Genomic DNA, 18,057 nt, shown 5'->3' with positions numbered 1-18,057 from the left:
GTTTGAAAAAGAACTATGAAAAACCTTTTCCTCTTACTTGTTTAACTCTTCCAAACAAAGGCAATACCTAGCGTACGAGACAATTACAGACGTGCTGCATACAGACAGACAACGAGAAAAACACTGAACAATGGAGCTTTAAATTGTTCTCAGTCTCCTCAAAGAGCTAATCTTTCCCAAATCACATTCACTCCAGCACTTTACAAAAGCTACCTTTTATTAAATATAAAATTCAATGCACGGATAAACAAAAGTGATAATGCAATCCATACTTAAATTAATACCCTGGCATCAAAATTATGGCAGAATTAGGAGTTTGCCCTTTTTATGGCTGTTCTTAGTCTATCATTTCTTGTCACAACTTCAGAGCTCAGTCTTGCATTTCAGGTCCACTGAACTCTTGTGTTTCTGTGTAAGCCAGGATCCACGTGAGGATCCCACAGAAATTCAGTGGGAATTCTGCCCACAAGAGAACATTAAAGAGCATTTAGGAGCCATATGCCATGGCCATTTTCCCTGCTCTGCAATTTCTCTAGCATTTCATCACGTTCTCCTCTTCCCATTATGACTACCTGACTAATCACAAATTGCTGCCTAATGAAGAGTCCTGGCATTACAATATTTAATTAGAATTAAGTGGAAGATAAAAAAAAATTACAGACCAATATTCTGCAGGTTCTATCTCTGCAGTGCAGAACTAGCCTAAAGTTTCCATGTCCTGAATTCTTAATTAAAAGTTTGTCAACACTTCCTATTTAAGGGAGGAGCCTTCCCCTCTGGCATCCATTAATCTCAAAACAAGGAACTAAATTTGGATTTCATCAGCTCTACTCCATAAGCAGAAAGAAACCTCAAAGAAAGTGCAACACTTTGATTTTCACTCCATAGCATTCACAACTGTTGTATAAAGGTGGTGCAAACAATCATTTCTGTCCAGTACGCGATGTGCAGCACCAAAGGAAATTCAGCTACAGAAAAAGCCTTCTGTAGGGCCACACAGCAGGAAAGGATTCAATTACACAAAGAGCCCTTCTTTTTACTCCACAAAAAGGTCTCTGGTCAGAGATCAATGTGAGAAGCTGTCTATTTAAGTTATACTCAAATTATTTCCTTACATAAACACTGGAAGAAGCTTGCTGCTGATCCCCACAGTAGAGCACACAGACATCCTTGGTTCAGCTCCCCTCCTTTGTCGAAGGAGCAGTAAACACAGAAGACCTCAGCTCTGCAGGCTGTTCCCAGCATTTTCTTCTCCCCTGACTTCTCTGTGTCTCCCCTCTTCTCTTCCACACCCAAGCATTTCTGCAGACTGAAATGCAAGGATGCTCCCAACTCCACAACCTGCTGTTAGATACTCATTACTAAACTTGATCTCAGACCTAAAAACATACTTAATCATTTGCAGAATCAGGCTTATCTGATTTCTTTTAATATTATCAGAAAATAAATTCCTAGTATTTATACAACACTACCCAATGCAAAACTTACGTAGCTTATTTTAAAATATTTTTTCTTTCATGGGTTATTGGTAACTTGGACTCCAGCCTACCAGATGTCACATACAGAATGCAACAAAATGCCAGTCATTTCTTTACTCTAATGACTTTCTGCTTAATTAAACATGTTACACTATTTTGAGTATTTTGCATTGGACAGTTTTCTGTCTATTAAGAATAATTAAAAATAATAATAATATCAACTGTATTAAAACCTGGTTTCCTAAAGAAATCAGGATATGCCATCATGCTCTTTTTGAAACCACCCACTGATGTAAACCAAATTTGACACAGGGGTTTGTCCCTTAAAGATTTACTTATCTACTGATATAACTGCTAGAGAAAGTCCCAAATTATTTGCCATCACTCAAGGAAAGTCATCCATCCTGCTTTGTTTGCTGGCTGGTCAAACACTGGCCCCCAGAATCAGGCACGTATGCAGCACCTGGCCTACCCCGTGGGATGGACTCGAACACACAGGGAGGAGCAGTGCTGGAGGGCAGCAGGATGAGAGCATGGAGGGAGAGACTGGATTATCGCCGTGGGAGGACAAAAGCTACAAGAACGTGATTCTTTCCTAGTTCACTTTTTTTTCCTTTTTCATTTTCCTTTTTTTTTTTTTTTTTTTTTTTTAAATTTGTGACCATTTCTGCAAACTGTCACGTCTTTTCAACATGAAGGGTTCAGAACAGATGCTTAAAGGAAAAGTTCGTGCCCGCACAACCCATGCTGCGTTTTCTTACAATTTAGTTACAGGGTCCTTCAGAAAAACTGTGTGAATGGTGTCATATAAACATGCTGTAATATCTGGTTAAAGAGAAATGGCTTAAGGATGGTGTTAATACGAGAAGCTTTGAATTCATGTATCTCAAAGGGGATATTACGGACAGGAAACTAAAGCCCGAGGAAGTTTTGTGGTTTGCCCCTTGTCACAACTGTGTAAAGAGGCTCTAAAAACACCACATCAAAACTAGGTGGAAAGATCATTGATGTGAACGCTCTGAATAGCCACTGGTTATTTCCAGAGAACCTCTTTCTACACTCCAAAACGATCAAGGGTAGGCCTAGAGCATAAAGCACCTTAACAACTCTGCCTGGGATGAGATGGATAAAAAAGAAGTCATAGAGCCCGGGATGAGATGGATAAAAAAGAAGTCATAGAGCATCCCCACTTCTTACATTCCTTAAGACTGTGAGCTCCCTGCTCTGTGTATGAGACAACACAGATATTGCCTGCTGATAGACAAGAAGTGAGGAAACTATTTGCATACGTTAAATGCTTCTTTCCTTAGTAGAAAGGCAGTGAAATCCTTAGCTACTTTTGAAACCTGTTTAGACCCCAAAATCACAGCCATTTATGGATGAGATTCACCCTCTTCCATTCACTCCTCCTGGCAACTTCAGTCACCGGTGGGTCACAGATCCAGAATCCTGTCCTTAATTCAGCTTTTCAAATTGATCCTTCATGCCTCCTTCCTCCCCTCAAGGCATATTTGCACACGGTAGTCTTCAAGTTGTCATCTACCTACTACTTAACTTTCAAATAGAGTTCAGAAAGCATCATATTTTGCTCACATCTCCCCTTTGTTGAAGCAGTGTTCCCTAAGAAATACAATAACTCTCTAAAAATAATATGAACTCAACACATACGTGAAGTTATGCTTAGTTTAAAGAAAACAACCAAATAGGAATTTTATTCTGCATGCTCTCAGCACTCATAGCTATTTTTCTTGTTTCTCATTGAAACAATCTGGGATTTTTTTTCTACAATATATGTCGTGAGGGGGGAAATTTTTTTTTTCATATTTAAAAAAATAATTATAAATATATGTACAGTTATAAAACAGAATACAGAGATACAGTAACCTTATTTCAGTGTTGTAACTGAAAGATTAGAGTCAAATTCAATAAAGACTCCCTCGACATTGAAAAATAACACTCTTTAAATAAATAGTTAATTTTAGTTAAATTTGCAATAGCCTACTCTATAAATATTAATCCTTCTATACGGTTTCTTCAAACCTCTCGCGTACCAGACTCACCGGTCACTCACACATGCCATGCTCTTTAGGTAACCTTTACCACAAACTCAGATCAACTTATGTCAAACTCATTCCCTAACATTTAAAGCATAAAAGGGCAATACAAATCTTAAAGTAATGAGTGATGTTTATGTTTTTCTTAATGTTATAATTTCCATTTCTGAAAGGGCGACCTTGAACCTTTGTTCCAAATCTACAGGTGTTATGAGCTCAGGTTCTCCAAAAAAAATAGAAAAAGAATCAGCACCTGCTGCTCTGTCTCACTAATGCAAGCAGGAGCTGGATCTTTGAAATCCCATCTCCTCCCTGCTGAAACAGCCATAGGGAAGAAACGGCCTTTGCCCGCACCATTTTAACACCGCTCTGAAGTCTTGAAAAACATCTTTTGGAGACATTATGTATGAAAAAGGAGCACTAGATACTGAAGAGAATCAAGGCTTTGCATAGAAATTCATCCGAGGGCATACTGCAGACCACAAGCTCACACTTACCTCAGCCAGCACCGAAAAAATATTTTCACAGGTAGCTGTAATACTTTATATCGACAAGCACAGGGAGGATGAAAGCTGCCTATATCCCTAATCAACTTGACTGGTATCTCTGTCTGCCAACTATACAGAGCTGAAGTCACCACTGGATACCGACTATAGCTGCCTTCTGGATGACTGACACGAAGCGCGCTGCCAGGATTTGAAAGGCACGGCCACAGTTCAGCTGGAAACCGTGCAACATATTTGCATTTAAAGATAAAGAAAATTAATCAAAGTATGTTTGAGTTTATCCTTTAGATTCAAGCCCACAACCAGCCCATCCAGCTTTCCACCATTAGATATGTCACCCTGTATTTTAGCACAATATGCCTGACTCTAGGACACAGATATTTATGCAAATACAACTACAAGAATTGTTTATAGACTTTTCAGTTTCTGTCTTCACTGGCTTGGGGTCCATATGTTTGCTACAATCTTGAATGAATTTTAAGATCATTAGTGTGACTAAGCAAAGTTCTTAAATTCCAGCAACTTACCCTAAAATTAATCTAAAGCCGATCTGTTTCTTTTGCAGACATCAGTTTCAGTAGAGGATGCAAAGGCAGTAAATTCAGTGGAATCCATGGCGGTGTCAGTCTGCAAACTGTTGATGCACCAATGCAGGTCACAATCTGCATTTCGTCTTTCTAAATGTTTCCAGTAGGAGACATCAAATATTTGGCACAGAACCAGCAGCAGCAAGGTAAGGCTTGATGGAGGTAACCATATCCGCTCTACCTGGCTTGTAAACAACCGGTCTGCTCAAAGAGCACATCAATCTTAACGACTACCCAAAAAAATGAAAAATGGGTCTCAATTCTATTGAGCAAGCCATTCTCCAGGATTTCTGAAACACTCATAATACTCATCAGCCTTGCTACTACACCGCAATCTGTTCCTTCCACTATGGTTGCTAAATGAGAAGCGTAGCTCGTAGTTGCTAGAAGGCCCTGCACATTGCCTTTTAGGATTTGTGTATCTAACAGTCAGTAAAACATACTGCTTGGGGATCAACAGCTCCAGTGACTGGGTACAGCGGGGTACATTCACAACCAAAGAGGAAGAATGAGAAAATTGGTGCAGAAGGCTTAGCCCCACAGCAGTAATTGAACCTGTGGGCTTAGAAGAGATAGTACCTGATAAATTTTATTGGTTGTGTGTGCAGGTGTGTTGGGCAACTGGATGATTTACCCTTCCTTACAGAATAAATCAAAATCTTACACCTGAAAAGTTGTCACACCTCCAGTTTGCATTTACATGAATAGACTCACAGAACATTCTGAGTTGGAAAGAACCCGCAAGGATCCTCAGGTCCAACTCCTGGCTCCACAAAGGATCACCCAAAATCTCTCTATTGTGTTGTGCTGATGGACAAAATGTACCAATGTAGATTTAAGATCTTATTCTGATAGGTCGGAAAGAACTTATTTAAAACTTACTTGCAATAAATTTAACGCAGTAAATCATCTTTTTTTTTTCTGAGAAATTAAGCAGCCTGCCAATCCATTCTATGTTGTAAACCCATTACGTCGTGGAAAATCAAAAATTCTCCCCAGGTGAGAATTTGGCTTTGCTCAGATTTATGTTAAGACAGAACTTTTCAGAGAGCTTCATGTGCTGAACCAGGAATAAAACCAGGCATCTCCTCTACCTGCGGCATCTTCCTTCTGAAGGATTCAAGCAAAGCTGTCATGGATGTCCCAGCCTCCCATGATGGTGTGTATCAAGCAGCACACACATCGCAGGCTCTTTGGACAAAAATTCCTAGGGACCAACGGACTCAATGCAATTGAACTGTAAGTATAGACAGGTAACTGAACACAGCAATATTAATATTCTACCCCCAAAGAGTCTTCAGCTTCCGTAAGTGCAGAGCTTCACTGTCAAGCTCTGGCAGAACATAATATTGGATCTTAAAATAACACTGCTTTGATTACCTTACTTCCCTTTACTCTTCGCTTGAATTCCAACAAGATTTCAGTGTCTGCTCTGTCAATAGAGCCGTGTGAATAATGGATTTCTGTTTGGGCACTGAACCAAAAAAAAAAAAAAAAAGGAGAAGGAAGAAAACTGTTTTAAGTGGACTGAAAAGAGTGGAGGAAGATTTAAGGAAAAAAAATGTAATTTCAAGATGTGAAATGCTTGTTTAATCCAAAAGGAATATTTTGCTTTTATATTATTTAACATCCTCTCTTAAAAATATTTTATTGTTTCAGACTTGGTCTATTTCATTTACAAAAAAAGCAAACACATTTAATTAAAAAAAAAAATCTGTAAAAAACATTCTGACTCCCTGAAATATTGTTCTCAAATTTTACAGATAAAACCTGAAATTTGGTAATAGATGTATTTCACCCCCAACATGCACTTTTTTTTTAAGTAGACTTCAATGTTTCAAGGGAAAAAAAAGATCTCCTCAGCAAGTGGCACATTCCAGATACTGACTGCCCAGAACCAAAGATCACATAGATGAACAAGACAGCTGTCATATTTAAAAGACAGGTTAAGCAGTACTGCCTGAACAGCAGCAGAAGCTGGTAAAGAAGCAGCTTTCTGTTCAAAAGCAAGAGCAGCGATAGCCCTGAAAGGTTGCTGAACATCCTTATTTTGTGTGTTTTTTCTATTCGCCAGCTCCTGTGAAGATGCTGTTTTTGTTAGTACCAGGAAAAGAAAAACAAAGGTTCAATCATCCAGTGTAACAGTGTTCCAATGAAGATGACTCGTATTCTACTTCACAACGATTTATGCTCATGAATGCTCTTTTCTGCTGCTGGTACAGCCCCATGTCTGGCACTGCCGAAGCTCAGTGAGTCAGGGCTCAGACGATGGATGCTGCCCCCTTTGCACAGACAACTACTGCACCTTAAAGCCAGTAGGTTATTCCAGCTATTAACAATCTCACCGAGAATACTTACTAAAAAAATCTTGCCACCGTGTCAGCTCCAACAGCATCGTGCTTTATTTCTAAGCTACCACCTCGGCAAATCATCTGCCTCGGGGTGGTTTGCCCCTTAGAGCCAGGAGTCCCAGGGCCCGCTACTTATTACTCTGGGTCCAGTACCTGCACCATATTACCACTCCATGCACTCTGCATGACTAGTAGACCGATTATTTGCAACTGTATTAAATACTTTCATCAAAGGCAAAACAACACTGCAACTTAAATTCCCACAAAACAACCCAGATACCCAAGCTAATAGCATAGAAAGGAATGGCAAATGCTCAGCAGCTCTGAACTGCTAGATCCTTGTTTCCTTCTGTCCTGGTTTCAGTTAGGACAGAGTTAATTTTCCTCCTAGTAGCTGGCAGGGTGCTATGTTTTGGATTAGGATGAGAAGAGCGCTGATAGCGTGCTGATGTTTTAATTGTTGCAGAGCAGTGCTTACACCAAGCCAAGGACTTTTCAGCTTCTCGCTCTGTCCTGCCAGCGGGCAGGCTGGGGGTGCAGCAGGAGCTGGGAGGGGACAGACCCAGGACGGCTGACCCAGACTGGCCAAAGGGGTATTCCATACCATCTGGGGTCATGCTGAACAATATATAGGGGTGGCTAGCCGGGGTGGGGGGGCCGGCTGCTCGGGGATAGGCTGGGCATCGGTCAACAGGTGGTGAGCAATTGCATTGTGCATCACTTGTTTCACACACATTATTATTATTAATAGTATTATCATTATTATTATTATTGTTGTTATTATTTTCCTGTCTTAATAAACTGTCTTTATCTCAACTCACAGGCTTCACTTTCCCATTTCTCTCCCCCATCCCAGAGAGGGAGGGGGGAGGGTGAGCAAACGGCTGTGTGGTGTTTAGCTGCCAGCCGGGCTAAACCACAACACCTTCTAATCTAAATTACACTTGCTTGATTAGATTTAGTAACTAGAAGTAGAGTAAAACAACCTTAATCCAGTAAAATCAGACTACCTTCTTACCCAGATTACTCCACTTTGCTGATCTAATAATTTCTGATTAAAACAATTAATACTTTACGTATAAACTATTTCTTTGTATTATTATTATTATTATTTAGACATTAGGTTGTTCACTATAACTGAGAAATCAACTTTGTTATGAATTGTTCTTTTGGCGGGTATCAGAACAAGCAGAAACAATAACTGATGACATGGGGTTTACAACAAAACAGATTCAGAATAATAACATTTTACGATTCATTTAAGAGCATTGCTACTAGTTGAGATTCAGCTTACAGTATTGTAAGAAACGTTTATAAAATGCTTGAAAAATGAATAGTTTTTTTTATGAGTCATGCTTGTTATTTCATGAATGTATTGTAGTTCCTTTTACATATGTTCCCAGTGCAACCAGGCACACTCCTCACCACAATCACTGCTGTGTTCACAACCTACGTGACTATAAAGTGCATGTCTAAAAATCACAGTTTGGTTCAACATTTGTCTTGTTTCCATCTATTTATGTAATATTAATACTGTAATATAGATACAGAAAATGATAAAAAAAGGTTCCCAAATTCCTCCACCAGACTGAACCAAACAATGTTTATATGTTAATTCTAATTGTCTGTCTTAGCATCTTAATTAAAAGATTGGGAAACTACCTATGAAGGTACATCAGCTCCTGTCCATTTACTTTCTTCTGCTGACCCCAGGCCAAATCCTGCTGTCTAATATTATTTTCAGCTTTCTGCTCACCTTTGTCTCACCATACACAAGATGTCTGCAGATACCACAAAGACATAAGGAACAGAGCATATAAAAGATGATTTTGGTTGTTGTCTTCCAAAAATGAAGCAAAATACATTTTGGCTGCTGTCGAACTGCATTCAAAAATGAGAAAGTTTTGACCATGTTCATGGTTTTGCATCTACTGAACAATAATATTTGAGGACAACAAGTGAACTGGAAACTTTTCAGAGTTATTTTCGTCTGGTCAATGCACAGAAATGTTTGTCACTTGTAATCAAGACTGACCAAATGTAAATGTCAAATATTTGCAGCTATCTGATCAAGAATACATTGATTGTTCATTGATTGTTCAATTGATCAACTTTAAACAACAACTGAGTAAAATCATTAATAATTCATAGGTTGTTTGTGAATACAAAAAAAAATCTTAAATACATTCTTTGATCTCAAGGATACAGTTAAAAATTCTAATCTGCAGTACCATCATCCATTTTCCTGTATTATTCTTTTGGATGCACTGATTTCCCCAAAGTATCCATTGTTCTTCACTAACTAAATAAGAAAACACCTTTCTGAAAAAAATATTTGGAAGAAGCATGCAATATAGGTCTTTCCCATTTTACTATTATTTCATTGCATCCTTTTTACTACACTACTGTCTTCTGATGCTACAGGAAGAGCCACATTGAAGTGATACGGACTAAGAGTTTCTCACAAGTATCACACATGTTCAGTAGCTTAACAGAGATTGCAGACCTTATGAGATGGGAGCAGACAGACACCTTACAATCACAAAATGAGACAATCATGGCCTGCTCATTCCTTCCACATCCTCATCTATGCTAGCTACTCCAAATCACAAATGATAGACTCCAGCTACTCCATGAAAGGATCTGTACATAGTACAGCCTTATAGCCCCATGGAGGCACTTTAACTACGGACCCTATCAACAGGGATTTAGGAAACATCAACAACAAAATCATTTTTGCATCTCTAGACTAAGTGGAAGTAAAAGTGCTAAGTCACAGAAATTCACATAAGCCCATACAAGAAGATAATGCTTTGACAGAGTGAGCTGGCATCATAAGTGTGGAACAGATGTGGCATCGGACAGACATTGGGGTGACCAGAAATGGGACAGATTAGGGCCTTGTTAACTTTAACTTTTTTTTTTTTTTTTTTTTTTTTAACTTTAACTTGCCTTGTTAACTTTACCCACTGTCCAGCAACATACATCAGAGATCAAGATATACTTCCAAGCCCCACCTTGCTGGAGGTAAGTTTAGGTCAACAGGATCCCACAGGTTACACCTACAGCAGCATGGGAGACCTTAGTGAAAAACATGGCCAGCTCCCTCCCACTGCAGTCAACGCAATTAAGGCTCATTTTTGGCGAGGGAAGAAACAGTCTCTTCATGAAAAAGGCCTCACGCTGTGGAAAGCAGCATGCAACAGCACGGCATCACACAGCAGAGCACGGGCTCATGAAGGATGTGTGCTCACAGCCACACTGGGAATGGTGGGAGAGGAGGAGATGAGCGAGGGCAAGAAAACGCGATGCCATGCTGTTCTGCAGTAGGGCTGACAAATGGCACCGACACATCTGCTGCTTTCATCTTCTGAAGTAGAGGTGAACTAACACACTGCAACAAGAGCAAGAGAGCATCATGCCAAGAAGTCTGGCATTTATATGAAAATAAAGGTATCTTGCAGGGAGCGATATAAAGAAGAACCCAAGTATCCTAATCAACATAACGCAGGCTCAAATGAACTTTGTTGTTAAGATGAGATACATTGGATTTTGTCATTTAACAGCGTCCAAAAAGTGTATTTTTGTCTTTTCATCTCTTTAGGCATTCAGTGGGAATACTGAGCAACCACGCTAAGCATAGATGACAATGGATAAATGACTGAATTTTAGGATACAGCATTGAATTCTGCAAAAGGCGCTTAAGTAAATGAAAATATCAACACACAAAGCAGCTACCCTAAATGCTTTCTCCACAGCAGTTGCTTGCACAGAATTTGGACTTCTATATAAATGCTAAGCATAAGCACAGTCTTTATGTTACTTTACCCATAACTGATTTGTCTTACAGTTTCCCATGACTCCCTGTTGGCTTCCCACTACCTATTAGCCAACTATGCCCAGCAAAACACTTTGTGCAGTTCTGCTGCTTACTCCAGCTTTTACCCAAGAAAATGATCATGTGTATGTGACAATGTTTGCTTTGGGGTGGCAGGGCAGGAAGAACGTCCCGACATTGCTATTTGGTAACTAGAACATGCACAGAGTAATGGAAGTGAAAAAGAGACTTACAATATCTTTCTGAACAATTAAATGCAGAAGAGACACTTCAAAGGCATGGCTTCTTAAAGATCATAGCCACAGAGAACAGTTTGATCAGAGATCAATGAGCATCTGCCACATTATATTCTTTCCTTCTGAGTCTCAAGTTGGTGCACAGAAACGGATGTTGGCACAGTTTTAACAGTGCGAAGTGCGTGGTGCTCCTTAGCAGTACAAGGCTCCATCTGCACACATCACTGCAGGACTGGACCTACAGTTATGATCACACAACTGAAGAGACCACTCGGAGTTCAGAGACAGCTCTCTTCTCTGGCTAGGTCATTGTTACAACAGTTGAAGATTTTGCCCCATTTCCACAAACTTGCAAGACAACCACATAGATTTTTAATTTATTTCAGAGGAATCTTTAGTCTTTGGACAAAACAGCCATAATTTAATTCTGCCGGATTCCATTGACTCGTAAATGACACACTGTTTTTCACCAATTGCCAATTAACCCCTCTTGTTATCAACTTGAAATTGTTTCTTGTGATCAGCCTGAGCACCACATAAAATAATTCTCCATCTCAGATATAAAATTAGGCTCTGAAGTTCCATGATTTTGCCACTTTTGAGATGACAGTAGAGTCTAACTTCAAAATTGTGCTCCATGTAATTGAATCTAAAGATCTGACAACACTGACCTTATCAAGAAATGAAACTTCTGGCTGAAGTTCAAACCATGTACAAGAAATCGGCTCTTGCTGGTTGTTTGTAAACGTCGTATAAAAATGTGCTTATTCATTATTAACAACGTGTAAACTGCAGGTCTCAAACTGCTGTCAAGTGAGTAAAGCATTACTTATTGCCGTCATTTCATTTAGATTCTTGTATTAATTTTAACAGCACAATTGAGCATTCCACATTCCTTCATATCATGGTAAGTGGGTTGTTATAAAAAGACAAACTCAAATTGCATGCTGAAAACTGAGGACAGAAGTAACGTAAAGAGCCAGATTCATTTTGTTACTGTGTCCATGGTGCTGCTGGCCTCAGTGACAGCCCTACTTTTGCACAATATGTGAAAAAAATTATTCTAGTGAAAAAAAGTATTCTAGGGAGAACCAAGCCATTGGTATCACACTGTTGTCACATGGAAGAGGTACACTGTAGGCCAAAGGGACAAAACATGAGCTCTACTGGTGAGCCATCTCATTTAGAATAAAATAGACCAGAGGCTCCAAGCAAAATACCAGGTAACATGAGCACTGGTGATCACCACAGTCAACTCAGAAATCTGGAGGTTTCAAAAAAATTCAGCAGGAAGCAGTTGGAAATAAATTTCACTGCTCTTCAGACAAAATCTATTTTAAAGGGAAGCTTTTAAGATGACACCATTACCTACCTTTCTTGTTCTTGCATACAGTTTTCAGGATGCGGTTTCCAAGTCCACATTCTCCATGGTCAGTCACACATATTCCTTCTGAAATAATCCACTCGTAACATACTGGGTCTTCACAAGGGATAGATTCCACTAGATGCGGACAACCCGCTGAAGGGCCTACAGGATCCATAATTACATGCCTTTGTCTCATTCTAAAGCCTGGAAAATAGAAAGTGAATTAACTGGACAACTGCAGAAAAATATTTATACCAAAAATTTAGTAGAAAGAGGACTATGTATGGCATCCGGAACTGGAGGAAATAAAGACTAACAAGAGAACAACACTTGCAACTATTTAATTGACTGGGATGGTATCTGGCTGGATTTCCCACAGTCTGGGCATGCAAAATCCAATAGAATTCCAACAAGCCACATATTTTTCATATTTCTTTTTTCATTTTAATCAACGTTAAAAAGACACGTCCAAAACAAAGAATTAGCTACTGAGGCATATATTAATGTAATAATAAAATTGAGATAAGAGAGAAACAGTAAAGAAGCTGAAGATATAAATGACATCTATACTCTGCCTGGGAATCCACTACTGACAAAACTTGTTTTAAAATACAACAGAGCACTTTACTACGAAATTAGTATTCTGCCTTATGAAGGTGTAAAGATTTCTGATACATAATGCATATCAGACCTCTTTGAAATGCTATTCTATTAAATTGGTAGATTCAAATGTAAAGTGGAAGAAAAAGGTTACAGAAATAATGAAAGAATTGATTACATAATCTACCTCCTTCTGAATAAAACCAAAAGTCAGGTTGCTGTATAAAATGCAGAACTAATAGCAAGTACCTTTCAGCACGTTTTGTTATGTAAATGACATACTTATTATAAAGGCAGAGGAAAATAGGTGGTGGTCTTTCCTATGACAGTGTCTCAGACATTGGGCAAATATACAGCATTAGTGGAGGCCACATAGAAATAAATGCCTTAGAACATGAAACAGAAAAGAAAATGGAAAATAAAACATTCCCACAAAATACAACAGACCAAACTTCCACCATTCTCACATCAGCAAAAAACAAACCAGTCAAAACAATTTTAGAACGTTCTTTTTTCATTTTAAAACAATTTAAAAATGAAATGAATTTTGCAAACCTTTATATTTAGAAATATTTATATTAATTCTTTGCCATTTGAAACACTCTGAAGAGCTCAAGTCACTTTAAAAACTTATGTTGTTTTCAGAAAAGTGTAATTTCCAAATAATAATATTCATTCCCTGACACGACTCCAACGGTAATGTTTCCAGCTTTCATTGTAAAGGAAGGAAAGGCTCTGCAATGAATCTCAAAGCGTTGCAGCAAACGGCATGTATTCTGGGCTATTAAGATCGAGGGGATATTAATAGGTATTTGCATACTCCTCTTCCAGGAACTGAAACCAAACCCAGAACAACCTCTTGGCTCAGCCTGAACTGCAACATGGCAGAGCTATGGGATACAGCTCAGTCCTGAGTCCCTCCAACCTCACGCCAGTATTCCCCTTGAGCCCAGGCACTCAGCAGGACTTCTGAAGGAGATGGGAGAGAGACACCCTCACACTCTGGAGGTCTGCAGTTGCTATCCCAAGAAATCCTCCCTTTCTACAAGTTCAGTGCAGGAAAAAAAGAATCTAAATCCGTTTTTTCTTTCACGAATAACTGCAAAAAGCTTTTAAAGGTCTTATTCCAGTCCTGTATGCACATCTAAGAGCTCCATCCTATGTTAATTTAAAAACACACACATTAAGGTCCCAATGTGGAATTTGACACCGCTGCTTTTGCAAAGTTATCATAATATTCCATTTCACATTTTAGATTCCAGAATTCTGTAAGCAACAGGCAAGAGTAGCCCTTACCTCTTCTCCCCTGGCGGTCCTGGCAGTTTTCGGGAAAGCAGGGGCCCCACACCGACCAGGCAGACACCTCACACTCCGACGGACACGGCAGGTTACACAGCTGGGAGGCTGAGGGAGCAGGACCCAGGCAGAACTTCCCATCAACTGGTCTACTAACTAAGGAGAAAATGAAAGAAAAAAAAAAAAAAGGAGAAAAAAAAAGTCTAATTTTACCTTGACCAATGCACAGAGCTCCAGAGTTTACTGGTGGCTTTAGCTCCTGAAAAACCACCCTAATGCACTGCTTTTTGTGTGTCTTAACTCCCAGATCAAAAACTTAATCTTCTGTTCAGCAAGGCACTTAGTTTTATCTAAATCATCCATATTCAGCAGGCCAATTTTAGACTATGCTTAATGGAAAATCGGTGATAAATTCAGTGCTGATTTTCTACAGTGCCAGAACAACAGACTGGAATCTATTCTCCTGCATTTACACACAAGGAGACCTCTTCATACCTAAGAGAAAAATGAATAAGAAGGGAATCCAAAAAGCTCACATTGTAATTGGGAAGCAGGCAAAGGCAGATGAAGGAAAGTCTGAGCACAGGGGGATGATTGCATATCCATCGCCTTCAGGAGCACAAGCACTTTTGAATCGAAGACTAAATCCAGACCTTCACATTTTCTTCATCTGCTTTCAAAAAACAAATGAGCAGCGCTTTCCGTTTCTTCCACACACACATTCACAAAGAGACTTTCCCATTTGGCAGTAGAGATGTTCATTTTAATTGCATGGATCAGCTGCGCAGTTCTCTAGACTTCTGCATCCAAGAGATGAGCTGATCTCAAACTCTACTGCGTATTGCTTTTGGTGATATTGACAACAAATTTGGAAAGCTGACTCCTTTTGTACTTTCATTTATCACATGAGATTTCTACTTCCAATCAACATCTCTTGTCTTTTTATTTGGGGCTGGGGCAGGAAGGAAAAGAAGGGAAAAGGCTTAAATCTATCTTCTGAGTCATTATACAACACTGCATTTTAATTACATGATGGGCTGACTTTGGCTTTCTCTTTAGATAACCCAGTAACAAAACAGTCTTTCAAAAGGCAAAGGCTTGTCCAAGTTTACTCTCCTACGGTATTACCAAACCTTTGTTAATTTTTATTGCTACTGAGTGTGCTATATGCTCCTTTTTTTTTTTTAATGTCCATTTTTCTTTGCTTCCATGCATGGAACTCACTGGAAAAGAATTTATAAAAATATGTCCAATATATGTGTAATCTTTCCTCTTTTTTGATCCATTTTCTTTAAAATAAAATCCTTTGAAGAAAAACACTACTTTTTTCTTTTAAACACATGAATTCACTGCTCAAAATCCCAATAAATGTTGATTTACAAGTCCTGAAGTTGAGATTTAAGACCAATATCAGTGCTTGTGATTCCAACTCATCAGAATAACAGGACTAAACAACAGCTGTGATTTAATTCTAACCTGAAAGATAACCCATTAGTAACAAAAGACCACTTTCTGAATGATTTTTGAGACACTCTACAGCCTTTGACATGTTCATTTAGAGATTACAACATGGCATAAATCCAATTCACCTGAATGCTAACATAAGCACAACTTTTCTAGAGACCAAGCAAGGAGAGTGACAGACAGAATGAGATAAATATTAGAGTTTTAAGGATAAGAGGATGCATTTTACAAAGAAGTCTCATGCATGGCTTAACCTGCCTTTCAGCATCAAGCTTTGCAAACCTGTACCGTTTTTGGAAAGTTCAGTCAAATAAATGAAAGGAAATAAATCTGAGTGCACATGGTAAACCCAAAGAATAAGTCCAAACCTACTGTGCTCCAACTGAAGGTGTTGTTGCTAGCAATGGCTCTTTTCTCCTCACTGATTTTTAAATTGTAATGTAGAAGCAATGTAACCATTGAAATGTGGAATATTAGATAAAGTAGTTCGGATCTCCTGCTTTGAAAACTAACTCATTTTGCTAAGGGTATTTTAAATTTAGTTTGAATGAAAGACAGACAAGAAAAAAATTACAAAGTTAAAAGTCAAGGTTATAGGTGGCATCCAGCGTAAAACTGAGCCTACTGGCCATGTCAGACTCACGGAAGACTCCTTCCCATTTTGGAGGAAATGCCTGCCGCCTTCTCCCCGATAACCAGCTTCCCACTCCTCTTCCTCCCTTGGGCTGACGCTCTATTTAATTGCGGCACTGGCTGCTCTTTTCCCCTTACGATTCCCAGGAGCAACATGCTACTTGTCCCTAGAAAAATACTGCTCCTTTTCCCACTTCCTTGAGCCGTTCTATATATTCTGTGAAATGTAGATCAGAAAATGCACAGGCTATTTTAATCAAAAATCCAAATATATTCTAGGGCTGTGCCAGTTTATATTCACTCTGCACTGACTACAATCCTCCAGTGAAAGTCTTCAGAAATAAGCCAAGAACAAAAAGAAACCAGCTGCATTAAGAAACACACATACAATCTCATTCTTTTGAAAAACCAGGTGGGTATAAAGACCCACCATTCCCAGCATGATAGCCAGAGGGAGTGGATGGACCAGTGGGGCTCCATAAAAGAGTTTCCTCTCTTTGACAGCAATTTGATTGACAACTATTTCTATCAGTTGATTTCCACCAGTTTTACTTAAAATCTTGATTTTTTGCTTTTTTGCCTGAGTGTCTGCTCAAATTGAGTTGCTTTTAGTCTTGTGACTATGCCTTCACTTTTTACTACAAAGCTGTAGCAGGGAGGAAATGGGGGAAGATTTTGAGTGCAGAGGAAGAAGCAGCACAGAGGTAGGCTGCTTTTACAGCCCTCTTTGACAGGTCCTCGATGTCTAAGTTTCATCTTTCACCTACCTGCGTGCTGCATGGCAGTGGACCACAAAGCAAGAAACTGGAATGACGCAGTCGTGTCTTTCCACACACACTTGTCTCAGCTCTGAGAGTAATCGATTCTCCCTAATTCTCCATGTTTTTCTGCTGGTTTGGCCAGGTACTACCACTCTCTTCATTCACGGGCCATCTGTAGTATTTTCTCAAGCCTCTCCATCTCTTTGACATTGTTTTGTTTCTTTTCGGCGTCATCTTAACACCCTCAATTTAATTCATCTCTTTATAGTAATGCATGAATCATATAAAGTTCTTCAAAAGCAATACTCACTACCCACAGTACCTCCTTGAACTCTGCCATTCTTTTATACTCTAATTAACATCCTTCTCTTTATGAACTATAAGGTGCCTTTTTCTATGAACCTTTTAAATGCCAAAATCCTCACAAAGCACAGCCTCCAAAAAGCTGCAGATAGCCTGGACAGGGAATCCCTGTTCAGGAAGGGAAAAAAATAAAAATAAAAAAACTCAGAGTATGCCTACAATAAATGAACACAGCTGCTAGGCCTGTCTTTAAATACCAGACAGCCTTCTGACTGTGCTCAATAATTGACTTTGTAATGGTATTTTCTACATTCACATAGAAAAACTGTTTTTTATGTACTTATTTTCCTTGGAAAAAAAGTAGTCATCTTTTGGGGATGAGGGGAAAGGCAGAAGTCAGGGAGGGAATGGTGGGAGGGGGAGGCAGTATCTCTCATTCAAGTAGCAGCTTATTTATTACATTTGTTCACATATTTTAAATTCCTGTGTTCTTCTCAATCTACAGAATAAACTTGAAAAAGCAATCAAGTACTAATCTGGAAGCCTCTGAAACATTGCACATTTCTTTAGCTGTTATATTGAAT

General features: G+C 39.1%; 1 protein-coding gene across 4 annotated transcripts in view; it reads right to left on the bottom strand.

Annotated features, from left to right (window-relative positions):
• THSD7B (thrombospondin type 1 domain containing 7B) overlaps window positions 1-18,057 on the bottom strand; it is a 319,547-nt gene that overhangs the window by 164,591 nt on the left and 136,899 nt on the right. For all 4 annotated transcript variants that reach the window (XM_040561821.1, XM_040561819.1, XM_040561818.1 and 1 more), the window contains exons 7-8: window positions 14,313-14,468; window positions 12,423-12,620 (exon numbers count right to left, since the gene is read on the bottom strand). In XM_040561821.1, coding sequence (XP_040417755.1) covers window positions 12,423-12,620; window positions 14,313-14,468 — 354 coding nt within the window. The remainder of the gene's footprint in view (window positions 1-12,422; window positions 12,621-14,312; window positions 14,469-18,057) is intronic.

The sequence above is a fragment of the Cygnus olor genome, chromosome 6, assembly GCF_009769625.2.
Source record: "Cygnus olor isolate bCygOlo1 chromosome 6, bCygOlo1.pri.v2, whole genome shotgun sequence".
NCBI classification, from domain to species: domain Eukaryota; kingdom Metazoa; phylum Chordata; class Aves; order Anseriformes; family Anatidae; genus Cygnus; species Cygnus olor.
This window is presented reverse-complemented; position numbering and strand designations above follow the sequence as displayed.